This window comes from Lytechinus pictus, chromosome 16 (assembly GCF_037042905.1).
Source record: "Lytechinus pictus isolate F3 Inbred chromosome 16, Lp3.0, whole genome shotgun sequence".
Lineage (NCBI taxonomy): Eukaryota > Metazoa > Echinodermata > Echinoidea > Temnopleuroida > Toxopneustidae > Lytechinus > Lytechinus pictus.
The window spans coordinates 12,491,523-12,519,522 of NC_087260.1; the positions used below are offsets into that span (position 1 = coordinate 12,491,523).

At 36.8% G+C, this 28,000-nt stretch overlaps 1 protein-coding gene across 1 annotated transcript; it reads left to right on the forward strand.

Annotated features, from left to right (window-relative positions):
• The first annotated feature begins 662 nt into the window (after positions 1-662).
• On the forward strand, positions 663-26,967 carry LOC129278808 (ubiquitin-like-conjugating enzyme ATG3). The gene is made up of 9 exons (XM_064110927.1): positions 663-870; positions 6,834-6,996; positions 11,908-12,015; positions 12,366-12,491; positions 15,553-15,590; positions 17,650-17,805; positions 18,930-19,054; positions 20,558-20,626; positions 21,324-26,967. The coding sequence occupies exons 1-9, from the start codon at positions 799-801 to the stop codon at positions 21,424-21,426; spliced, it is 960 nt and encodes a 319-aa protein (XP_063966997.1). The 5' UTR covers positions 663-798; the 3' UTR covers positions 21,427-26,967.
• Positions 26,968-28,000: the final 1,033 nt, after the last annotated feature.

Genomic DNA, 28,000 nt, shown 5'->3' on the forward strand with positions numbered 1-28,000 from the left:
TTTATTGTTTGTGAACAATGCCGTGCCCCTCCAATGCTTTGTCTCCTCCGGGTCACGGTCCGCCACTGATGATGATGATGAGGGGGATGATGATGATGATTTGGGTGTAATTATGGATGAATTTTTGTCTTGGAACCAACACATACACCATGTTACAATGTGCGTTTCAAAAAGTTAATTTCAAAGATAAAATTCCTTCTTCCTCATAAAACTTTGTGTTATACTATGATAACCTTCTTCTTTTTTTTTTTTTGCTTGTCAATTTTTTTCTGGGTCCCCGCTAAATTCAGGATGGACCCCCCCCCCCCCCTTAAAATTCAGTTTTGGTTGAAAAAATTTTTTTTTGGCTTGTAAAAAAATTTGGGTGGTCCCCCCAATTTTTTTTCGCTTCCGCCGCCAATGATGATTATGATGATGATTATGATGATGACGATGGCGTCGATCCTGGGGAGGGGGCACAATGAAAATACATATATATGTATATATTTTTTTTTTGGAGGGACAAACATATCGATTTGACCCAACAATTATTATGACAATTTGAAGAAAAAAAATATATCGAATCAAGGCCTGATGCCATATTATTATGCAGCTAGCGGGGATATGCTGCAGAACGTTCAGGAATGATGCAGTGATGCAGTTGTGGTTGCGCCAGCTACCGTCTTACAGCGGTTAGCTTCCGGGGCACCTGCGGAAAACTGACTGAAGAACCATTCTTAGTCGCTATTAAAATTCGTCATTTCGACAAATCGTGTGGACTAACGCTTGTTCTAGGAGGTCAGACGGACATATGCGAATATGCAGAATATGATAAATAGCATGAAAGGCGTGGGCCTTGGGGTGGCTGAATTCTTGACACCAGTTTTAAAGGTAAGTAGGCCAACGTCAACGACTTCAATTGTTTTCCTTTCCACTTCCACATGCATGCACAGTGTCATGACTCGGTCAGTAGGCTAGCTAGGCAGGGGCCGATTGCACGAAAATGTCTTTCCGAGGACCGTCTTTCGTGTCACTGTCGCTCATGCCTCACTTTTTATGATGCGCTTACGGCTAAGCCTAAGTACCATATAAGCGGGGTATTTCTGATTTTTTCGATTAAAAATTACATTCGTTAACTTGCTTTTAAATCACTTTTATTTTTAAGACGATTTCATTAGGGTGTCTGGAGAAAAAAATTATTTTTCTTATTTCAAGAAAATATCACATTTTCTTTGTGAATTTGAAGAGAAATGACCTTCAGACTGACAGAAATGTAACATTTTTGAAAAAAATCCAATTATTGGCTGCAAAAAAGAAGAATGAAATTAGGTAAATTTTCAGCATTTCTCTGCCATAGACTGTGTAGGCCTAGTTAAGAAATGGACACACACAAATCCAAATTTTTAGCTTCCGAGAGCTGTTATAAATTTATCATTAATGCCAAAAACTTGTCCATAAAGAGTCCAATAGGATTTTTTATGCTCTATCTGATGGTATGATTTTATAAAGATTTGGAAACCAGATCACAATGAAAAATTGCGACAAAGTGAAAAAAATTGTGCAAAACAGAAATTTCATTTTCCCATAGAAAACGCATGGAGAAATGGCAATCTCAACACACACAAAAATAAGGGTTTGCAATTTATCTCTAAATCCCTATTTAAAATGATCACATAAACTTGTCCTTACTGTCAAAAGAAGCCCCTGAATTTTCTCTTTCCATACATGCCAAACACAAGTTAATAATCAATTCAGATCACATTTTTCTAGTAGCCTGAACTTCCCCGAAAAAATGTGCCATATTTTCCCCTAAATTAGCCTGTTTTATGCTGACACTTTTCAGTGTGGCTTCAGACACCCTAATTTCATGATGAGATATCACATTTTACAAACAGATTGTGACTTTAAGTTTTGTGTTTATTTTTTAAACGGACGAATGAATGGAGATAATTTATTTAAAATGCGTTTCACATGGGTCATGGCGCATTATACAAATAATGCATGCAGCCGAGTGCGTTAGTGGAAATGCAGAGCACGCGAGGTTTCTTTACTTTAGATAGGTGCCGCACTGTGCACGAGCCGCTTGCGGCGAGTGCCCAGTGTGCTCCATCTGAAGAAACCGAGCTTTCTCTGCATTTACTTTTACGCACGACAGAGCAAGTGCATTATTTGTTTTATAAAATAGCAACACAGAAACAAATTTTTAAAAAGTTACAGTACAGTTTTGTTGGACTTCTAGTTCTACCGCACTGGTTTGCTTGAGCGTGCAATGTCAATTTTCTTTGCGCACCTTTTGCACTGCCGTGCAGTGCACAAAAAAAGTTTGATGTCATGTGACGCGTATTGGCCAATCACGATGCTTGAAATAATACACCTATTTTATAAAATAAAATATGGGTGACACGAAAGACGGTCCTTGCAAAGACCCTTTTGTGCAATCGGCCCCCGGTCCCCAAAAAGTGGCTTCTTTCATCACTTGATATTCATGATCATGAGTAAAGAGGTTTTGCATAGGCCTATATTTAATGAGCTTGATACAGACCAAAATAAACACATCTTTTAATTTGGTCATAGCTGCTCTAAATTTTCATCAAATTTCATGATTTTGGTTTCATTTTATCGTCATTGTAAAGAATAATACCGTATTTCTTTCAGTCATGTGTTTGAATTTATTTCAAGATTTTGATGAATGAAGTATCGTAAGTAACGGTGTATTAACCGCACCCGTGTATTAACCGCACCCCCCATTTTCGGATGAAAAAAAAAAAAAAAAAAAAAAAAATCATCCAAAAAAAAAAGTCATCAAACTGACTCTCTATCTCTAATATGCGTATCTAAGAAAGAGTCAAGAACCAAAAATGTAAAAAAAAAAAAAAAAGTATTACTGGTAAAAAAATGATGGGAAATCAGCGCTTCGTCACTTATCTGGAAATTGCCGACATTATTGGCCAACTACACACTCACCTCACACACACATATGGTACCGGTGTTCATTGCAAGTACCGATACCAGCATCAACATGGGGGCTCACCCATTCGAGAAGATCGTTCATACCATATTTCCTGCATCACAGCCCCACTTTTGCTTTCAGAATTCTGTCTAGCATTCAATGTCTTGACATGAATTTCAGACACGGGAATATGGGAAGGTTCAAGATACGAGAAATTTGCGATTTTGTTCAGGTGTTTTTCTTGTCTGCTTTGAACCACTACCGGTAGTTCTCAGTACGTGTGTGGCGGTATCTTACAGACAGCAAATAGGAAAAAAATGCTAGTACCGGTATACCGTATTTTCAATGGGAGCTCTGGGCGGGAATAGTCAGAAGGAATGAAGACGGGGATTGAAGATTGATTTTAAGTTGATGGATGATAGAGAGAAATGAAGGAAAGGCAAATGAAAGAAACTTTCTTCCGTTTACCTCCCTCCTCATGGCACAAAATTGTCAAATAATACCAATAATTTTTCAAACATTATAACAGCCACGGAAAGGTAAAGCGCCAGCTTACGTTGACGTTGCGATAAGCATTACATATATGCGTGTCTTATTCGGCTAGCCGCACCGCGCTGTTCGGTCGATTGTCAATCGGCGTCTGAACTTTGCCGCGTTGACTAATAAATGACAACAAAGACAAAGTCACACCATTCAAAATGTCAGTTTCATGAAGGTAGGTGCGTTTGTTACCGTAATCTAACTTTGAGGGACATTTACGGTAGATACCGGTAGTCATAGTTGCTTTTCTTTTAAACCCGCGGCTCATGCCCCTCTAAACGGCATTGGCCCAAGCGGCTACGCTCGGCCACCCGACGCAAGTTGTAAACTAGTAGTAGTAGTGGTATCGGGCCGAGATTGGCTTGGCTCAGACCTGTCACCATGTATAAGCCGCACCCCCGACTTTTGATTCTGTCCCGCCGAGAAAAAGGTGCGGTTAATACACCGTTACTTACGGTACATTTATTTCCAACCATAAAGCATCAATACATTTTATGAACTTGAACAAAACAATGGAGGTAGCAACTCAGAAAGCACAGCTTGTGATGAGTGCACCTACACTGTTGCCTGGAGACTTCTGAGAGTAAAATTCAGGTACTATACGCAGAGCTGCCAACATTGGGAAGATAGAATCCAGTAGATTTCGCGGAGGTACATGTACTATGATTTTGTGAGGGAGCGGCGCGGCGGAACGCTGTCCCATGGATGGGAGTTGGATAGCAAAACACATTAAGAAACAACATTTTATATTTTCAATAATTCATAAAAGAATGCATTGAACATGAAAATACCTTTAATTGTCCAGAGGGGAAGGGGCTTCAGTAACTTTAGTGGTAAACATGGTACATGAGCTTGCCTGGCCCTGTAAAGACTTTATAGACTCTAGTCTATGTGGCCTGTAATTAAAGTCTCTGTCTGAGTGATTCCTGTGAAAATTGTCACACAGTCCCATTCCGCTTGAAAATTCTTTAAACTTCGAAAAACATTTTGTCGTCTTGGTCTTGCATGACTCCATCTCCATGATCTCCATGGTCACTGACGAATCGGGACGGGGCGTGCTTCGCACTGCACAGCTCAGCCAACCAGCGCCAAGCTTAAGCTAGCTCACTCACGAAAGAGAAAATGTTTGAATCCGATCAACCCAAGTGAAACTTTAGTAGGCAAAAAAATATCCACTTTGCTTCTGTTCTTCAGGATTGTCAATAAAATTATTCCTGAAAGTAATCCACTTGTTAATCCCATGATTGATCCACAGTTTCAGCTCGAATAAAGCGCACAAAAGCTTACGAAAAATGCCCCGCAATGCTCATGGACTTCCCTTCTCGTAGCCTCCTGGCGCGGCGTAGCCGACCGGAGACCAGGCAGGGCCGCGCCGGGGCGCATCGGGGGGCATGTGCATGGAGTGCCGCTAAAGTGTTTCCATGCAACACATTGCAGAACCCGGAAATAAAATGGCTTGTTAGACTAATTCACCAGTCGTTTTGTAGAATTATCTTCATTAACATTGGAAATCAATGTACGATTATACAAAAACTGGTAAAAGTTACTGGATAAAATGAAAATGTGATTCGGAGGTTCCACGTGGGTGTAAAGGGAGTTGAACATGCTAGACTTGTAAAACAGCCGTTTGTATGAATTTTTACAATTTAACAGCTAAAAATCACGATTATCCGGGAGATTTTAGCATGGGGTCGGGAGAACGGGAGATTCGATCGAAATCCAGTATTCTCCCGCAGGATCCGGGAGACTTGGAAGCTCTGCTATACGTAGGCTTACTCCAAGTCCATGGAGCCTGACCGGGGCGGGATGCATTGGCCCACACAAACCGAGTAATTTGGAGACAACAATGTTGCTCCAAAATACTCCCTTTCTTTAACTTTCTTATCCCAAACTTATGTAAATGGGCTACAACTTCATTTCCTCCCATTAGGAAATAATAAACTTCTTTTTACACGAAAAATTATATCAAAATGAAGAAAAATCATGTAAGAAGATGGGCAGATACAGATGTTATTGTCGCCATCTTGCCGTCTTTGTTATCGTAGCCTATAGTTACAAGACTCATATGGAGGTTGACAATATCATGAGCAGTGCCAATTAAAAAAAAAAAAAAAAACTTCCAACGGCCGATAAATATCAAGAACTGTAAAATACTTGCATCGACCGATAAATATGATATTTCATGATATTTATCGGCCGATAGAATTATTTTTTAAAATTCAAATTGGCACTGCTCATGATATTAACTTTCAAGGGATAAAACATACTGACCTGAAGGTTAAACTTTCCTGACTTTCAACGTGACTAAACGTCAGCCCGTCATCTATTTAACACACAATTTTGAGATTTGATTATTTTTTAGGCCTTTACATGAACATCTGAGATCTGAATACCGTGTTTTAAACAAAACGCTTTTGATCATCGTAGTGGCGATTTATCAAATAAATGCAGTCCCATGGAGCTATATTGGTGTTGTCTTTTACAGTGTGTAAAGTGTAACAAAGCTTGCGTGCGCTTTTGAAATTCCTACTTACCAAATCGTGGCCTTATTTTTATCAAAATCTCTCTTAAAATATAAGGCCTTGTCTACTTAAAATAAGAACATTAAAACTGAGATGAAGATAAGTTTGTGATTGGCGCGTACATATTCTTTTTGAATGAGAGCACCGTTAGAAACCAAAGAGCAACAACAAATGGAGTTATCTAGCTCTATGAACCAATGAAAGATATAATTCATGCATAATTGTGAATTGCAATTGAAATATTTACATTGGGTATAGACCACTCCAATGTCAACAGTTGAATATATGAATATGCAGATTGCTTGTGGCAGCATTGTCGGTGTCAATTTTTGTTAGGATACCAATTCAGTTCAGTTCAGTTTATTCATTTCTAAAAAAAGACAATGAGTACAGATTATATACATAGAAAAATACACTTTGAATATATACATCAGTATTTTAAAATGTAAACATGCAACAAAACAACTCAAAAATACAATGGTATTTGTGTAATTAGGCCTGTGTACAGTAAGAATAGGAGAAATGAAAAGGAGGAATTAGAATAAAGCCAATAGTGGCCTTGTGGGTTAAAGTCTCCTAAAATAAAAATGCTAATTTGGAGGCTACTTACTACATACAATAATCAAAGCATATATGAGAACTTAGGTTACAAAAGTAAATGGATTAAGAAAACGGACGTATAGTATAAGAAAAAAATATGGCAAAATCATCTATAATATTGGACATAGAGCTCTGCAAAATAAGGAATATTAGTGGTAGAACTAGTTGAAAGCTTTTGGAAGCAAATCTTGAGACTATCATTGGGACGGTTGCTTCAAACTTTTCTCTCTTTCTCATTTTAGGAGTCAAAGTTCAGAGAGACCGGGGTGTTGACACCAGAGGAATTTGTCGCCGCAGGGGACCATCTGGTTCACAGTTGTCCGACGTGGAAGTGGAGTGCAGGAGAGGCGAGCAAAAAGAAATCTTATCTCCCAGACGAAAAGCAATTTCTTCTCACCAACAATGGTATGTCCGCTAGTGAATGATGATGATGATAATGCTGTGATAGTTTGATTTACATAACACTTTTTTTCCAGAGGATACAAAGCACAACCATTTTACCTTGGTTTTAACTGTAGCTGCCTCTTCATCAACCTTGTGGTTCAAAGTCCGAAGACTTATCCCAAGGCTCCACATTAACTTTTCTTGGTGGTGGCCCGTTCGGGCCACCAAAACCATCAAATATTTTTTTTTGGTGGCCCGATATTAAAGTTTGGTGGCCCGAAAAATATAAAGAAACACATTAAAAATTAATAAAACAAATTTCTGAAATATTAATTCTGCAGCCACTACCACCAAGTACTTTCACTTTATCATCTTGTATGTAAACCTTGTTTGCTGTTATTTTACTTTGCTAATTGATAAATGTTTCTATCGTTGTAAAAATGAAATGATTGAAAGAGAATAAATGAATTTTATTGTTCGCAGGTTGTGTGGACTTTTTTTTTTAAATCTCCGTAGGCCTATAGACACACACTCATAATGGTAAAGTAAATAAATAGTGCATAGCAAACTCAGATAGATGTACAAAACAATGGTTTTTCATTTCCTCCTCTTTGAATCCTAAAACCTAGATTATGCAGGCCCCAAATCCAGTTTATTTCCGTTTTCTCTTTTGCAGCATATTATAGCAGGAGAAAATCACAGAAAAATATGCTGCAAAATTCGAACAATGCATAAAAGGGGGAAACAAAAGAAAATAAAATTTTTTCAAAAAGTATATTACGAAAAGAAAACAAAAATAATAAAAGAAATAAGTGAAATAAAACAAAAGAAAGAAAATGAAGAAAGAAAAAACAAAGAACAGGGAAAAAAAGAAAAGAAAAAATTTAGAGAGAAAAAAGAAAAGAAAGTGAAAGAAAAATGAATAAAACAAAATTAATATAAACATGGGGAAAAGGGGAAAATTAAGAAGCCATTACGAATATTTTTTTAGCAGCTGTGGCAACAGTCTTTTCTGACTGGAATATAATTAAAAGCCAAGCAAATAATTTTCACTTACCTTCTGGGAATGGCACATTTCTATTTTTATATCCTTTAGTTTGTATTATTTTATTTTCAGTAGAAACATATTTTTTAATCAGGCATATTCAATGGGAAGGGGTATAAATGGTTTAACCACTGTAAAAAAATGAAAGAAAAAAAATAAGAAGAAAACGGCAAAAGTTATATCTGGAAAAAAAGTGTGAGAAAAGTCCTTCCCTATATTTGCCAAAATGTTGGAAAAATTCACATTTCATATCAATGAAATGCCTTCCCAAAGTATTTACTTTCTCAAGAGTGGTTTAAGAAGTCATTTATAAACAAGAAAGAAAGAAACTGTCTGTTTATTTTTGGCTAGAAAAGACACAGCTTCGGAAGAAACAAAGTATCAACATACATACAAATGCACACGTGGGACTGTGATGTACTTGCCTATGTGTTTTTCTGTGTATTAATTCATTTGGAAATCGGTCTTTTGTAATAAAAAGAGAGGTCATAATTCCTCTTCTTAATGCTTGCAAATAATCAGGGTAAACCAAATTTTCGTAATTGGTGTAAAATGTGACTTTGACTCAGATTTTCAAAGTTCTGTGGAAGATTTCTTAGCAGCAACAATTTTTATCGCAGCTCCCAGAGTCTGAATAGGCTGAGCTAGATCTAGAGCACAGCTGTATGCAGTGGCTTCATGCAAAGCTCACGCCAGCCGGCCGGCGCGGCTGGCTGGATAATAGCTACTGTATGCTGTAGGCCTAATATGCAAACTTTGTGTGTAGATCAACTGGGTTGCAATTTGAACTGTAGAAAGTTGATAAATGCGTGCAAAATCGGGAGAAAAATTGCGCTACTTTGAAAATTATTGGTTGCCCGATTCGGGCCACCAAAACTTAACATTTTATCAATAATGGTTGCCCGAGGTGAATTTCTGGTGGCCCCGGGCCACCGGGCCACCGCTAATGTCGAGCCTTGCTTATCCACTGAGCCACAACACCTCTACGGTGCCCTCTTTTCTCACGTCGTGTTTTCCGAACTTATATGTACTTTGGATGTTGCAAAGACAATTTAAGATAACACTGCTTTATATTGTGCTGAAAAGAAGGAATCCGATTCGCAGTGTGTCACCATAGCATTACATGCCTTTATCTATCTTCTATATATATATTGATCCGCATTGTGATAATCATCCAGCTTGAGCAGCTCAGGGGAATGCATCATAGATTTGAAAGGACGATGAATTGGCCCAGAACTGTTTCAAAATTACAAATCAAGAACTGATGCAATGAGAATTGAGAGCAACAGCCTCGTGCATGCATGTGCATAGCAAGTTGGCAACATTCTTCTTGCAATAAAGGCATGTCACAGGCAATTGCTTCGCAGATCTGAAGCTCATTAGTAATATTATGGGGGCCAGTCGTACAAAGATTCATTAAATAGAATTGAATTAATCTCATATTGAGAAAGATCTCAATGTGTCTGTGAATAATTTGAATCTATTTCAACATTTAGTAAGATAGGGTCACAGTGTTAGAGGTGATAGGACGTAGGTTTTTTTTCATGATCAGAAGAACCAGCAGAAGTAAGTTTGGCTCATATATTATGCATATATACCTGATTTTTTAGGTTAACGGTTAAAGGTCATGCAGTACATGTACCATCTCCAATATAGATGCAAGTTCATATGCAAGACAATCCAGTTTGAAAGCTTGTGTATACAATACTTGGGTGCATGCATGTGTGATAGGCTGTTGGTTCTGACTCTGATCTTTCCAATGCCTTTAAGCCCCCATCACACTTATTCCGAATCAAGCAGAATTGGCGTGAATGAAAGGACTATTGTTCGACCACCAGTCGGTCATTTAAATCTACTTCGAACGCCGTTCGAAAATACCCCTCGAATGTTTTGAACATGACCAAAACCTTCGGGATGGCCAAAAGAAATGACAAAAATATTTCGAATGCACTCAGAATGCAGTCAGAATATTTAGAATGCGCCTAGAATATTTAGAATGCGCCTAGAATGTCCAAGAATGTATCAATCTGACACCATTGCGGTTCATTTTGACTAGTGTATGATGATTCACCTGGTCAATTTACTGAATTTCAACTCCAGTTTGGTGAATTCATAAGTTCCTCCCAAAAATGTCTAGATTTATTAAATATTTTTTTTGTTCCAGCTTCTGCTGATTCCGAATAAGTGTGTTGGGGGCGTTAACCAGTAGTTTCTTTGACTGCAACAAGGGCTAGAAGTGGAGACTGGGGTAACAGTAATAGTGCGCTCCAAAATAGATTATTTCTGGATACTAACTGATTGTATTATTTGGGCATAGTATTTAGAATTTGGGCAAAGGAGGAGTCATTTTGACTAGTCTTCTTTGGAGAATACATGTGTCCTGTTATACATGTCCTAAATAAATTAATGCATTTTTTTGTCCATGTAGGTACAGTATGTCATGTATTTACTTAAAAGAATAATTCTACATGTCTGCCCTTTATATTGAAATTAACCCTTTGCATGTTGGTGTGGCAATTTTGTACATGTGTGTACATATTCTTTTCTACCTTCGTATTAGCTCTAGAAGCCAATAGATGGCAATTAGTTCTTGGATAAACATGTACACTGTATGTAATAATCATCAGTGGTGCAATTCAAAGGAAATAGCATGGAAACAATTGTAATTATCACCCCCAAAATTAGTTAAGCGGGCAAAGCGTTCAGAAACGTGTTGACATTTTGGAAATTGACACATTGTAAAAATGAAGCAATGGTGACCACCCCCACCCCCAAAATTACATTGAACTAACATAAGAAATCACATACTACACAGCTTGGCAGCTGTTTTATTTAATCATAAGAACCTTGAGAGCACAACTATCGGGTATTATAAAGCGTTTTGAGCATGTTTAAAGATAAATTCCAGTTCTGGTAACGATCTCAAAATGACTTTTTACAGAATCTAATATAATGACCACCCAAGTGTCTGTTTGTTATGAATAAAAAATATGTGCCAAAGGATTCTGGAAGAAATTGTGTAATTGCTGAGAAATAAGCAAAATAAGCGCGGATTCGGTCACTTCCGTCGGGTCTTTATTCCAGCAATAATAATACACTGTCCCACGTGTGCCTATCTGTGTTGGCGATTTTCAGTGTGATCGTATTTCAGCTTAGATTTTATGATTTCACAAAGTTCAGTTTATGTAACTGTAGCAGATCTAGATCCACGATGATATAGTCTTACTTAACCTTGGTTTTACAGACTTCCTCACGAAATTAGTGTTTTACTGCAACTACTTTCATTTAGCTTTAAATGGAAAAGCACTATATACAGTCCCTCAATGCTAAAATGTATGCAGCCTACATACAGTGTATATTCTATACAAGTGTACACCCCTAATAAACATATTAAAATTAAAAGGAATGGGTGGTACATGTACAGTACATGCATGCAGGTTTTAGTTTCTCTTTCTTTGCAAACATCACATGTACAACATGTAAATATGCAGAGGTCATGCCAAATTAGTTTATGAGAGATTGAATTACGTTTTATTTATTGGAATTTATACCTGTAGAGCGAAAATGAAAGACAAAAAATCAGTTGACCATGTGTATGTGAATTTTTAACTTTAATTTGCATTTCCCAACAAGTACAGATAGTACAAATAGTTTCATTTGAATAATCTTGCTGACCTTTTTAAAATTTGAAATCGTCTATCTTTCTTATTTTACATTCAGTTTTAATTAAATTTTCAGTGTTATTCTCGTTTGATTTTTCTCTTTTCATTCAAATTAACTTTATGCTTGGCTGAACTTGCCCTTTAACTCTAATGTAGTAGTTTTTTTTTCTGGGCCATTAATACATGTATGTAGAATGATGATTATTTTTGTTTGATGCATTGTAGTTCCTTGTTATAAGAGATGCAAGCAGATGGAATACCATGAGGAGAACGAGGCCATCATCGAAGAGAACGATGAAGATGGAGGATGGGTGGATACACATCATAATGCAGGTAATCAATGATGACGATGGTGATGATGATGATGATAGTGATGATGATGATGATGATGGTGATAACGATGATGATGATGATGATGATGGTGATGATGATGGTGATGATGATGATGATGATGGTGGTGGTGGTGATTGATGATGATGGTGGTGGTTATTGATGAGGAGGATGATGGTGGTGGTGATGATGATGATGAGGTTGTTGATGATCATGGTGATGATGATACTCACAATGCTGGTGATAATTACAACATTAATGATGATGATTATTATGAGAACAGTGCTAGTGCTATTCATGAGAATATTTTAAGATGGAGACTTCTATGATATGATTTCTCTCACCTCTGTCAGATTTGACAGGTAACCAAGCTGCTGAAAAGTCTAGCGAGATGACCCTTGATCCAAAGTCAGAGCCAACAGCTTGTGGTGACGATGATGACGACGACGATGATGATGAAGAAGCAGAAGATATGGAAGGTATTTGATTTATATAGGTGCGATAGCTCAGTCGATAAAGTGGGGGTTTCGGATTCCAGTGACCCGGATTCGATTCCCACTTGGTGTGCTAGTGCCCTTTTACCAGGTCCCTCAGAGAGCACCTTAAGCTGTCGGTTCTCTGGTTGCTTGCTTACAAGCATTGATGCTTTCTTAGCAAACAGGTAAAAAATCACTACCATTTGCATCTTCCTTATAAAGTGTGAAGCCAAGTAGCATAGAAGTTTTTGATCAGTGGTTGAGTCAAAATTGTGAACCACAAGGTCGTAGGTTCCTCTCCCATTGCCGCAGTGATATCCTCTTTTGCAAAATATTTATATATCATTCCCATTCTTGGCCCAGGTATACTAAAAAAATGAAGGGTTCATGATTTTAACACACTGGGCACTGCATATGGTAGCTTAGACTAATCAAAGTCCTTTGAAAGTGATTAAAGATATTAATTTTTTAGCATTTTATAATTTAGAATTTTCCATATTCAGATTTACAAGATGTTCCTTGTGCATCATCTGTACAGTGAATATTAGTGTAGTAGATAACATTGATATTTACAATAAATTTTAGGTTATATTTTACCGTGTTTACACGCTGTGCGGCTCTTGGGACAGACAAGGCAGTTTTCTCTGTGTAAACACAAAGTCAAGTCTGCAATTAGGGCGCGTTTCATGACGTACATTTTTTCACTGCTCTGTGTTTTTGCCCCACGAGCCGAGTCTGCCCCGCGAGCTAGGGCAGGGTGTAAACACTGTATTTATCTTGTTAGTATAACATCTTTCCAGCATTGAAATACATGTATGTTCAATGGCATTTATTAAAGGTACCCTACTGAAAGCCAGAGGTGCATGTTGTTATCTGCAAGTATCCTAGAAGCGTCTTTTCATGATCAGAATTCATAATAGACAAGACGAATGGGGAATGCAAGAAATCACTGTGTATGGCATGTGGAATGAACTTTTGAATCTACATAGTTCATTTGGTGGTACATGTATGCATCTTTCACTGCGTCGTTCCCTGCATTCCTGATTTTTGTGTCTATTATGATTGTGAGGAGTAGTGATGGAAAGATGCTTGCTGGATTCCTGCATGAATGGCCTTGGCTCTTCATTTGGGAAGGCCAGGCACGGATCTTATAATAATAATAATAATAATAATAATAAAGAGTTATCAAAGATGTTTTTCATAAAGAAATACAAATCGACATAAATTGTTTATTCATTCTAGAACATAAGGATTTATACATCGTTTTAGTAATAGCTCTATGGTGTATTTATAAGTTTATTCTGGAAAGAAATTTAAATCAGTATGATAGAAGAGAAAACGGTCTTATTCATGTGTTTAAAAGAGAAATAGCAGGAAAAATCTGATTAAATGAAAAGATGCATAAAGTAGATAATAGGCTACCAAGAAGACTATTTCACTATATTTGAATTCATCTGATGTAATATTGTATATGCCATGATGATCCCTAGAAGATACTGTCTTGATTATTTTGTATACTTTGTATTGCTGAATTTTATTTTGTTTCATCAATAAATCCTCGATCATGAGGGAAATACAAAAAAAAAAAAAAAAAATAATAATAATAATAATATTAGCAATAATAGCGGCATATTTACCCAGGGTAGCCACTTCAGTTCCGAAAACTGTTCTCCCAGCAGGCCCTGCTATTATTACCCCGGCTTTATCTTGCCGGCTTGGGACACAATAGTTTTTATTTGCCGGCTATTAGTCTCCGGACTTTGAAACAGAGGGTCGTGGGTTCAAATCCCAGCCATGGCATAATTTCCTTCAGCAAGGAATTCATCCACTGTGTGCTGCACTCGACCCGACTGAGGTAAATGGGTACCGGCAGGAAGAAATTTCTCAAAAAGCTGTGTGCGCCTTAATCAGTTGCCTAGCTTAGCCGAGGTAATAATAATAGCAGGGCCTTTTTTAAAGCGCCATGATCACCGGAAGGTGGACCTGTAAGCTATATAAGTAGCCACTATTATTATTATTATTATAATATGGCCCCAGGAATAGTATTGTGTTCAATCTGGTTAGATCTGCCACTGGGTAAGGCAACTTTTCAAAAACCTGTGTGACTTCTTCTCGCAGGAATCCCATGATTAGGCATTGTGCGTCATTTCATAGCAGCTTCCGTCGCATTCTCCATTATTTTGTCAATGATTAAATGTGAGGATCAGTTACGAAAAGCCACTAGCAAGATTCCTGCAGGAGACGTGTTGCTCTGACTTTCGACAAGGTGCCTAAGGTGCTTATCTATCACAATTTTGATCCTTAAAAATGGTAGTGGTCATGTACCTAAAAAATTGTAATTTACTTGAGACCTGTGCTATGGGATATCACTATGAAATGCTTCCATTATCATGAGTAGAGTTCCATTTCACCAAAGGTGTAGTAGATCCTAAAAACGGTGGTGTTAATGTACAAATAGTAATGTACTTGAGACCTGTGGAATTGGATTACATTATGAAATGCTTCAATTAATAGTGGGAGTAAAGTTCCATGTTTGCCAAAAGGTGTAGTAAATCCTGAAAACGGTAGTGTTAACGTACAAATATTAATGTACTTGAGACCTGTGATATATGATAAACATACTTGAGACCTGTGGTATAGGGTATCACTATAAAATGCTTCCATTATCATTATCAGGAGTAAAGTTTCATTTTGCCAAAAGGTGTAGTAAATCCTGAAAAATGGTAGTGGTAACGTACAAATATTAATGTACTTGAGACCTGTGCTATGGGATATCACTATGAAATGCCTCCAATATCATAGGGATTAGAGTTTCACTTTGCCAAAAGGTTTAATAAATCCTGAAAAATGGTAGTGTTAATGTATAAATATTAATGCACTTGAGACTTGTGGTATAGGATTTTATAATGAAATGCTTTGATCATTACCGGGAGTAGAGTTTCACTTTGCCAAAAGGTGTAGTAAATCCTGATGCTATGATAGGAAGTCACATGCCTCAAGCTACGTGTATACCACTGAGTAACAGGATGTTCTCTGATAAAAGGTCCTTTTGTTTTGATTTCAGCTTTTGAGGAAAGCGGAATGCTAGAAGCAGAAGACAATGTGAGTACATTTTGCTGTATTTTCCTTAAATGGAAAGTTAACCCTGACTAGAAGGGTTTTGTAAAAATAGCAACAACAACAAAAACGATAAAAAGTATTGGTGGTTTGAGGAAAAATCCATTAAAAATTAAAAACATTATTAGAATTTCAATATTTTGATTTGTGATGTCATATGTGAGCAGCGTTCCATATATCGCATTGTGAAAATAAATGAAATATCATTTTCTTGATAAAAATGAAAATTGATTTTATTGTACCTTCTGTATATCAACAGCCAAATTATTTTGCGCCCGCTCCTTGAAGATTTTTTTTTGCCATCATGAATCATTGGAAAATTAAAATTTATTCATTTTATATTGCAAAACATATGGGGGCAGCTGCTCATTTTTGATGTCACAAATAAAGAGAAATTATGATAAATTTCATAATCTTTGATGGATTTTCCTCAAACCTTCACCAATATTTTCTTATTATTTATTCTTGTATTTTTACAACAAACTTTTCTTCAGGGTGAACTTCCCCGTTAACGGACATGTACTTGATTCTTCTGGATTATTATAGTATCAAGGAAAATCAGAATAAAAAATTGAGAGTAGACTGAAAGAATTATGCTAAATGTCTCGAGGACTGCAGACAGTTTTACCTGTTTGGGTCTCCACATGAATAGTCAGCCCAACTGTTTATTTGTTTATATTATTAATACGAGAGCATTTTTAGAGCAAACGTTTGCTATGAACTATACATGTATTTCTTAAATGTTTTTCTTAACCATCATGGCGGGAACTTTGAAGGTGCATAAGGATTTTTTTGTTATTACTGTACCAGAAAAGGCCACTCCATACCTTATAATTGGTCTGCGACCTGATTTTGGAATAAAACCTCGTAGAATTTGATGCTAATATTGAGACATGGAATATCTTATTGTGTAATGTTCTGAATCATCGTACGAATAACTGTGTTAAAATCTGCGACTGCTATCATCCTTATTAGAATAAAAGCGAATTTAATATTTAGTCACAATGACGTCATACATGTAGCAATCATACGATTGGTTGCCATTTGAATCTAATTTGGCCTTTACTCCAAAAAAAGGCTTGCAGTCATTCAAAATTGTTATATTAGTATTCTTTCAGTTACTTTTAACCTCAAATAATAAGATACTATTCATTAACATTTTCAGAAAATAAGCAAAATGCAATTTGTCCCAAAATCGGATCGTGGACCAGTTGTAAGGTGTGCGGTGGCCTTAAAGGACAAGTCCAACCCGACAAAAAATTGATTTGAATAAAAAGAGGAAAATCCAACAAACATAACACTGAAAATTTCATCAAAATTGGATGTAAAATAAAAAAGTTATGACATTTTAAAGTTTCGCTTAATTTCACAAAACAGTTATATGCACATCCTGGTCGGTATGCAAATGAGGAGACTGATGACGTCATCCACTCACTATTTCTTTTGTACTTTATTAAATATTCTAATTTTCTCATTGTCAAGTGAAACAGTGATTAATTCCTCCCTGAACATGTGGAATTAGCATTGTTTAATACCAAATGGTTCAGTCAATTCGGTCCCTATGGTAAAATCTGTAAAAAAGTGATATATTGTATAATTCAAACAATAAAAAACAAAAGAAATAGTGAGTGATGGACATCATCGACTAACTCATTTGCATGTCACTGAGTTGTGCATATCACTGTTTTGTGAAAAATAAGCGAAACTTTAAAATGCCATAACTTTCTTATTTTACATCCGATTTTAATGAAATTTTCAGTGTTATGCTAGTTTGATTTTTCTCTACTTATTTAAATCAATATTTTGCTGGGCTGGACTTGACCTTTAAGCTACGGGATACATAGTGTGAGAATGGAGGGCTTATTGGGAGGGTTACCGGTTCAACCAGTGCGTTCATCTTCAGCATCTTGAAGCCTACTCACACAAGAAGAAGATGAAGGAGCTGAAGAAGGAGGAGGAGACCCGAGAAGAAGGAGAAGAAATTATTATTTCATATGACAATTACTATCAAACACCATTTCTTATTTGATTGTTTTGTCAACAGGCCACTCTGGATACGAGTAAGCTAAAGGGTACGGGGTCAGAGAGCGGAGGGGCCAGTGGAGAGAGCGGAATACTGCAAACGAGAACATACGATCTAAACATCACATATGACAAGTACTATCAAACACCTAGGCTATGGTTGTATGGATATGATGAGGTAAATTTGTTATACCCCCTGCCAAACAAAGTTTGAAGGGGTGTATAGATAGGAATCAGCTTTTGGTTGGGCATTCGGTTGGTCCATTGCAAATGTTGCGGATCGAACTAACTTCCTCAGTTTATATTCATTCTTCAACAAACTTGGCACACATTGGTCTTGAAGTAAAGATTTTCAATAATTTTATTTTGCATGGGTCAGAAATTGTGTTGACATGGTAACGGCATGTTATGGCAAATATAAGGTGAAAATCTTGTGGCTTGAACTACTTCCTTAATTTTTTACCAGTGCTCATTGGTCTTGGGGTAAAGACATACAAGGCCCATTTTTCAAAGTGTGTTTGAAAATGTGATGCTATGGAAAGGACATGGGTTGGGGGTATTAATCACCTTTAGTGATATTTCTAGTTAAGTATTGACTCTAATAATGAAACTAATCGATCACTTTTGTTGGAGGATTATATATGTGGATGAAATGCTCATTGAAGCTTCAATAATACTACTATTAGCTCATTTATTTGAACCTGGCTATTTTTATTTTATATATATATTTATGAAGTCATGGAAGAAATGAAAAATAATAGAAGAAAAATTCAGGTTTGTGAGGTTCCTTTGGGCAATCAGGGTGCAAATTAATGTACCAAATCCAATCTAATCAAATCCAATATTAATTTGATAAAGCACCTTTTCCTTTTGGTTACAAAGTGCTGCACACACACACACACACTACTCCATGTTTGGGCCACTAGAACAATCTTCCAACCCCTCAGAATGATCAGCCTAGTCCTTACAATTCATTGTCTTCTTTTAGAAAAATAGATGAGATTTTATGGCTTCCTAGAACTGGTCAACAGAGGAGGCTGTCTTCACTGCCGCAGTTAAGATGATTCTGTAGTTATGTAGCTACCACAGGGAAGGACATTTCACCTCCATGTCTCTGTATAGAAAGGTGCTGAAAAAGCCAGATTGATTTATTATTATTATATTCTTTATTTGTTTGGCGTTGCCTGTACCTGGGAGGCGAAAAGCAAAATGAATCACTATGACCTGCAGATCTCTCCTGCCGAAATAAGTAATTCAATATGCAGAAAGATCGAATTTGTACTCTTTTTCATTTTTCTTTAGCATCGAAAACCTTTGACTGTAGATCAGATGTATGAAGATATTAGCCAGGATCATGTGAAGAAGACTGTAACAGTAGAATCCCATCCAAATCTTCCACAGACGATGTGCTCTGTACATCCATGCAGGTAGCGATAATTATATTGATAGTAACGATGGTGGTGATGGAGATGTTGGTGGTGGTGGTGGTGATGATGATGATGATGATGAGGAGGAGGAGGGTGTTGATAATGATGATGGTGATGATAATGATGATGAGGAGGAGGAGGGTGGTGGTGGTGGTGGTGATGATGATGATGATGAGGAGGAGGAGGAGGGTGGTGGTGATGATGATGATGATGATGAGGAGGAGGAGGAGGGTGGTGGTGGTGGCGGTGGTGATGATGATGATGATGAGGAGGAGGAGGAGGAAGAGGAGGAGGGTGGTGGTGGTGGTGGTGATGATGATGAGGAGGATGAGGGTGGTGGTGGTGGTGGTGGTGGTGGTGATGATGATGATGATGGTGATGATGATGATGATGGTGTTGGTGGTGGTGATGATGGGGATGATGATGGTGGTGGTGGTGGTGGTGGTGATGATGATGATGATGATAGATGGTGATGGTGGTGATGGTGATGATGATGATGATGATGATGATGATGATGATAGATGGTGATGATGATGATGATGATGGTGTTGATGATGATGGTAATGGTGATGATTGTCAATGATGATGATAGTAATGATAATAACTGGACTTTTCTGGCACCATTTCCAGAGGATATAGTCAGTTTTCAAGACATTGTGCAATGGAATTTGAAGACAAAAATATCCAAGTGTGTTTTGAAATGCATTGTTGAATTATGCCTCCTGCGAGATGAATATCTGCATTAATCTTAGAAATATTCTAGTTTGGTCCCTATCTAGAAAATAATATTTTAACACGAAAATTTAATAAGTTTTTAAGAGAATTGCATGCAAAAGTAAACAATAGTGGCATAAAAGGCTTGCGATAGATGGAAGCAGTTTCATCTTTCAGTCTTTGTGAAAGAATCCTCCTCCTGCCTTGAAAAAATCAAATCTATTCATTCAAACCTATTCAAAAGTCACTTCAAAGCATTCTTACCATTATTGTCATCCCACTGAAGTGCATATTCAGAGCTATATTTTTACGTCATATTACTCAAACTTGAGTCTGGTGCAGAAAGAGTTTTTTTGTTGAACCATCGCACAAACTCCTAAATGCACCTTTCTTATTGGATGAAAATCAAGTTGCGCTTGATTTTGTAGTTGTGATTGATTTCAAGATTTTTATCAACTGGCCCCTGGAGCCCGTCTTACAAAGAGTTGCGATTGATCCAATCAATCGCAACTATGGAAAGCCAGCAAAGTCAACATATTCAATGTATGTTTGCTCAATTTTTTTTCTGGATATGAATGTATATCCATAAATTCATTGATTCCTTGACAGTTCTGTGTGTTCTCCTTTGTTTACAAAGGACATTTTGCACACTTCCTGAAGAAAAAAATTATGACACTGATGGTTTTCCATAGAGTTACGATTGATTGGATCAATCGTAACTCTTTGTAAGACGGGGCCCTGATCTAATCCATGGTCAAACATTATCAACTGGTCTCCTTTACTCCGCAGACATGCTGACGTCATGAAGAAGATCATTCACACGGTGCAAGATGGCGGAGGTGAACTAGGAGTACATCTGTATCCTTTGATCTGACTAATGACTATTGTGAATGGTGGGAAAGGGGTTGCCAATTAGTCTAACCTTGGGTTGAATAAAAATGTTTACCCACAGTTTGAACAACTGCTAAAAGTATAAATTTTTGTCAATTATTTGACCCCAAATGGTTGGCAGGGATTGCTGAAAATTCAACATTCACATCTTTATAACAATGAAATTTTTAGCAAGTTGGAAACTACCAAGAGACTAAGCAATATTATTCTGAAATATTAATTTTGGGGAATTTTAGTTGATGTTAGACTACTTTCGTCAATGTCTACAAGTCTGACAGGATTAAATTATGGTGAGGCTAACATAGGTTTGTCATTGTTATACATGTAGGCCTTAAAAATAAATTTTATGCCAACAGATTATCCAAGACTAAGTTATTGAATCATCGCTTTGTATATTATTTATGCTTTTGGGCTTCTTGAAAAAAAAAGACTGATTCAGATCGTAGATCGTGTCACATGGTTTTGTGAATAAAGTAAGAGTGCATTTTAATGGCTGCATTTACTTGCCATACATTCCCTCGTCTGTAACAAAAGGCGGTTAATAGTTTTATAAATAAACCCAAATGTCAAAGAAGGTATGCTAAATGGTTGAAGATAACTTATACTTTTTTCCATTTTTCTGTCCTCCTCAGATGTTTTTCCTTAACTATTTAAATCGTTTCAGCTACCTTTTAATTTTCCTGAAGTTCGTCCAAGCCGTGATTCCAACGATAGAATACGACTACACTAGACACTTCACCATGAACTCGCCTCTCTCAACGCGGTGAACGACCGTTTACCATGGCAACGGGGCAATCGGCAGCAGCTAGCTATCACCCTGTGGAGGCTTCTTATCTCAATATAATCATGCAATATCATAAGTATCCTAGCAATGTGTATGTGGAGCAGTGGGAGTATGTGATTCATTGTTAGAATTAACTCAAAAGAATTCAAATTCGTTCAGATTATATCATTCCATGAAGAGTGTTTTCATCCTTGCAAATTTCCCTTTTTTTTCCTTCATCAGTGCTGAAGTGTTGTTGCTTGGTCCTGCATCACAAACACATCAAATCGATAGTTACAATCAATCGTAACTTCTCGTTCACATTTTCGTATAGACGTACAGTTACACTTAGCTATAATATAGCTTGAAATGCGTGTGCGCTGTAATCTGAGTAATTACGGCAGCCAAGCTACATCTGGGGTAATAATATCCAAGTCCTTTGGAAGCGCATAGAGACATTATTCATAATTGTGATATGCGCTATACAAGAACTGTTTATTATTATTATTATTATTAATATTGATTGTATGGTTTGATGATACTGGGCCTTGATTTATCAACTGCAATATATTATCTTTTTTTTTTAACATGGATGCTGTTGCCTTGGTCGATATTAGGCTGTGTAAATCTACATGTAGACAATCTGTGAACTGTTGATGACCACTGAGCTCATAGCAAAGAAGTATTTAAAATTTGAGGGAATATAAACTGCAGTAAAATCTCCTCCAATGGCTACGCTGAAATATTTTCGTCATGAAATGTATATTCTATTCTACAAGAGGCATATGCTTCCATATAGTTTTGCGTGATACGTCATGCATGTGATGTAACTCAGAGCTCACATTATTCTGTACATGAGAGCTCTAAAAAAAAGTGAGAAAACAGCTGTTTTGGCCTTACACTGTTCTGACATGTCGGTGATGTCCTTGTATTATACCATGATGTTTAGAAAGCTTAATGTTTCAAGCAAAATGGTATAGAAAAGAGATCTCATCAATATTTATGGCAAAAAGCTGTCTTGTAGTATGTTAGCTGATTGCAATTTCATGAGAGATGTAGCCTTATCATGGTGGTAACTGCACATGAGCAGTAAAAGGTCATCTGAGATAAACCATCAAGGTGGTTTTCAAATTCACTGACATATTTGTGTTTTGATGATAATTCATATGTTCCTGTAAAAATTTGGTTTTTCATCACATCCACTGAAGATTAAGTGTTCGCAGTGATTGGTATTTGACAGTAGCCCGAATAATAGTGGAAAGTGCCAAAAGCAGACACTGCAACAAACAATTTCCAAATGTGATCACTGATGTACTATTCTAGTCACGTAGTCTATGCCATGTCTTTCTTTCGTAGAATTTTGGAAAGCTTACGCAACATATTCATTTTAAAGAATTATTGCTCATCTTAATGAAAAAAATAGGAATGGCCATTTGAGGAAAGTTGACCATGAGCTTACTGCGACTTGGCGTAGTGTTAGTGCCTTGCCTTGAGGGAAATAGCAAAAAATATGCCCTATGCCCTATAGGATGTACATCTATACCTGCCAAGTCAAAGTGTCCAGTATGATAGTGCTGTTTTGCCTGCAGTGTTTGCCAAAAATTAAGCAAGTCAATAGCGTGGTTATTTTCTCAATGTTCCTTCATTCATACGTGTACTTTAGAGTCTGGCAAAATAGATCTATTAAAAGGCAACAAAATTCATCAAATCGGCATGATTTATTTTCATTTTCTGACAGAATTGTGTGCATAACGGTACACTGCTCTGCTAGCCTACTAGATTTGACTGCACACAGTTTCAATATGGATTACACAATATCATGTACACAGAGTCTACCGTGAAGCCTTGAAGACTTTAAAGTTTTCAAAAATGTAGGACTGCAAAACTGCTGACCGTTCGCAAACTAACTAGCCAATCAACCAAGATCAAGTAAAGTTTTTCTATATCATTTTTCAAAAAAAAAAAAGATTACCATGTATCTAAATTCCATGATTATTTTGTGGTAAAAATTTGCACTATTCAGCAGTAGCTGTGGCAAAACCATGACAATAGCAGGTCAATCATACATGCAGAAGATGTAAATGGCTGAGTGGCTCTGTTCCTAGTAGTTCTTAGATTCAAATCCCTATCTGGTGCTATGCTGGGATTTTCTTTCTAAAGCCTTTACTTGAACATTTTCAGCTACGGGCTTTCGTGTCAATAACTAATATACATGTGCATGTGCCGATTTACGATCAGTCATGTACAATTTGAAGTATTTAGAACTGCTTGCATGCATTTAATTTGCAAACCGATATGTAGCTAACACCTCATGCATTTTACCTGAAAAGATTATGACTGATGGGGCATTGTAAGAAACTTTGTGATCAAATGCAAAAAGATTTGCAATCAATCACAAATGTATTGGGTCCCCATATAAATCATATGTCTTGCAATTAATTGCACATTTGCAACCGATTGCCGGTCAACTCCTTGAATCAAGGGGTGTAACTTGATTTGCTAGAGCTATGATGATTTATCAATTTTAAAATTGCAATAGAGATTTCAATTGATCGCAAGCATTTTCTTGCGATGTCCCTTTATGTCCTATGTCCATTCCATGGAGCTGGGCTTCAGTTTTAGAATCTGTGACTTACGTTTCTTTTTCTTTCAAACATTGCTTCCATATGTATTATATTGCACTGAGCATGTCGAATGATATTGTGTATACATGTATGTATATAATAAGAAAATTTATGCAATTATCTTATATTTGATTGATTATTATGATTATTATGCGATACTTTACTATATAAATCCTATTTTTGTTACTTTGTATTTGTTTTGAACAATGTTAAATGCTGATGTAAAGGCTTATTAGTGTTGGTAATTTACTATTGGAAAGCTGTGTCCTGTATTTGATAGTGATGAAGGATATTTATAACTCAGAAGGGAGTCAGAGTTACAATGGATTGTGATAAATCTAATCAGTGGAAAGCCAGCAGCGCCAAAATTCTTTGTCTATAAGCTTATCTTATCTCTATGTCAACTTTGATCACGTGGAATCGACGTGATAAAAGGTCGCTGATTGACCAAAGCAGTGACGTGCACCAGGGGCAAAATGAAATTCAGGATTTTCCAAGGGAGGGGGGCATTTTTGTACAGAAAAAAATTAACAAGCCCCCCCCAAAAAAAACCCCCAAAAAATGACTTCACTTCCAAGTAATGGTGATTTGTGTCAGGTAAAATTTGACAAACAAAAATGCAAGACATATTACCCTAACAAATATTTTTCATGGCTCTCAAAAAGGGGGGGGGGCTCGGGCCGGATGTGCCCCCACTTGGATCCGCCACTGTAATGCACAAACTTTTCCCCCTTTGACTATAATGTCCCATTTATTAATTCAGAAGAACCCTAGATTTAAAAAGTTGACAACTCTGGTTCAGACTTCATAGAATCTGCAATTTGTCATTTGTAGTGATTTTCTCACCTTACGAATGTCACTTGCCCTTTAAGGAGTGAAAATTAGCTTAATAGCTTAATGTAATGTAATAGCTTAATGTAAGATGTTAAAAGATGAGCTAAACATGTTCTTGTCCCAGCTTTATTCGAGGATGATTATTAAGTCCTTATATTGCATCAAATAAATGTTTCCACTTTAATCACTTATTTTCAACCAAAGCTGACTAAATTGAGGATCTATCGCAACATCTTTTGTGAGTCTTTGGAGCTGATATAGTGAACTTTATTATTGTATTTCCCCCCTTGTAAATTGAGAAACCTTTTATTTTTGGCTTTAAATTGTATATCTTGCCAAGTGTTGAACTGCCAGAATATTGAAAGAGCTTTAAGCTTATTCACAAATTAAATTGTAAATGGTCTTTTATTATGATTTAGAATAATATTAACCAACTCAAAGCCGGAGGTGTTGAATTATCATGTCTTAACCAAATCATTGTGACTTGTGTACAATATATATATATATATACGTCTGGGGACTGTTTCATCAACATTTTTGTCTGACAACTTGTCAGATCTGACATCTTTCCTTGATTTTGATTGGCAGAGCCGCATTGTTACTATAGTAACTGTCGGATAAAATGGGACTTGTCGGATAAAACGTCCGACAAGTCCTTTCATGAAACGCTCCCCTGATTCTTCTAATTTTTCATCTTCAAGGAATAACATGTACATCAATGCCGTGCTTCTTTCTGGCTTGTAGTGTTATATTGAAAGATCTGTTTCATAGAAATCAATGTTTATTGATACACATTTTTGAGTGGGTGATATTACAACCAATTTATACACAGACTATGGTCCTGCAAAGTTCCTGGTCAATCATTTGAACAAAGTGCACATCCAACGATGATCTTGATTGGTCAAATGGCATTTAGCAATTGATTGCAATCTTTTGTGTTGGAGAACCTACTTGTACACGTAAATGGAGACGGTAGTGACTTTAAACTCTCCTAATGGATAATGCAGCATATGTTGTATCTGTATGTTGAGTACTGACCCCCACCCCCCCCCCCCTCCCCCCATCTTTTGTGACTGGGCTTTGTAAATGCGGCATCTCAGTGGCAGAAAGCCTTTATTACATGTAGTCCAACAGAAAGGTGCAGTTTTCGATTCTCCCTTTCTTTCTCAATGTCGTCACAAAGGCTCGGCTTCTTGCTTGGCAAATACTGTTAAGATTGCAAAAGAGGTTAGATCAACTTTGGTTGAAATTTCGGTTATTGATTTCGGAATTGTGTTAAGCCCTCTTTCTTTCCTCTACAGCAACTCTTTAAGGGATAGTTCACCCTGATCTGAAATTAAATTTTATAAAAGCAGAAAATGAGAGAAATATATTGTTTGGCAAAAACCCATCGAAGAATAAGAGCATTATGAATTTTTCAAGTTTATATTATGTGATTTCATTCGCTAGAAATTCCCCCAATATGATTTTCTACTTTTTATTTAACTACCTTTATTTCAGGGTGAACTAACTTTGAATTGCAAAAAGGGTAGGATCAACTTGAATGCAATTTGAGTGATATTTATTGGTATCAGCAATGCTGCCAATTAGGATTTTTATCCTACCTCATTTAGTAGGAGTTTTAAGGGAAAATGACAATAAAAGTTTCTTTCATTCAATTCTAATACACAAAATGCCAATTGGCGGCATAAGCAGATAAACACAAATCTCATACGGCTGAAATTCATGTGTATTTTGAGATTTAAAAAGTATTAACCTAAATACTATGCGTTATTATCAAGAAAAAAATATTACTCTAAAAAATCGCACGAGGTATTTGTGTTATGTTGTGCAAATTGCAAGATTTGCTGTAAAATTTTACAAGTGGATCTTCCCTTTTTTGTTTCACAAGCTTTACAGAAGTTCCATACATTTGGAATAAAAAGGGCATTAATCATATATGAAACATACATGTGAAATCCTTTTTGCTCCTAATGTTTGATAGTATTATCTGTTATGTGTAAGGACATGAATTGATGTATGAATGCATGTCAGTCCTGTTTTCATGATATATGACATAAAACCTACATGTAACTGTTGGCAGCTAACATTTCTGTGGTGTCTTTTTCTTCTTTCATGTTCAAAAAGTGTACGTGTGTAACTGCAGATTTGGTTGTGGGAGGGGGGGTGAGAGATGCCACTTTTTTTTATACATTTTTATTCTATTTTTGGAGAAGTAATGTTATGAAGTTTTAGCTTTAGGAGGTCACATGATTTTTACTCTGGGGCCTGGGGGAAAAGAGGGAGGGATGGAGAAACAAGAGGGAAGAGAGAGAGAGAGAGAGAAGGGGCTGATGGGCGTTCTGTTAAACAATTAGAATAATCAAATTCAGGTCACATGATATATCACATCAATGGCTCATATTATTTTTTTTTGATCCAAGGTATATAAATGCCATTATTAATAAGTCTATATGATTTTCTAATATGGAATGGAATGCATGGAGACAAATCACCTTTAGTACATAGTATAAAAAGTGTATCCTTTTAATTTGAGTAGATATTTTCACTGAAAAGGATTAATGGGTAAATGCCTTTATGATCAATCAAAACTTATTTGGTACTATAATTAATTAGACTAATTAGTATGCACTGATTACCCATGTATGCACCAATACACTACAATGCCGGAAAATGGTTGGAGGTTCCTCAAACAATGCCCCTATATCTATCATCACTAAAAGGGACCTTCGTCTCTAAATTTAACTAGAAGAATATAAATAGATTGATGTATCACGCTCGGAGGACCATCGTTCACTCATGTTGCTGATATTCACACCGTTGATGTTATTAACAAAAATGTGTCTTCAAAAAGCTCTGCCGCTGCAGACTCCATCAACAGGGTAGCATTGCCTCTGTTCTACTGCAAGGATCGGATATAGTATCCCAGCTTGGTTCGCACTCAGGGGCGATAACAACTAATAGCTCCCGATGATGACAAAACCAGTGGGATAGCAAGGAGCAGGGAGAGGGGGATAATAATAGATAGTTCCTTTTGGAGCATGGCATGGATCCTACTCAGAGGAAGAGTGTAAAAGAAAAAAGATGGATAGAATTGTGTAAAATGGGGGGGGGGGTATC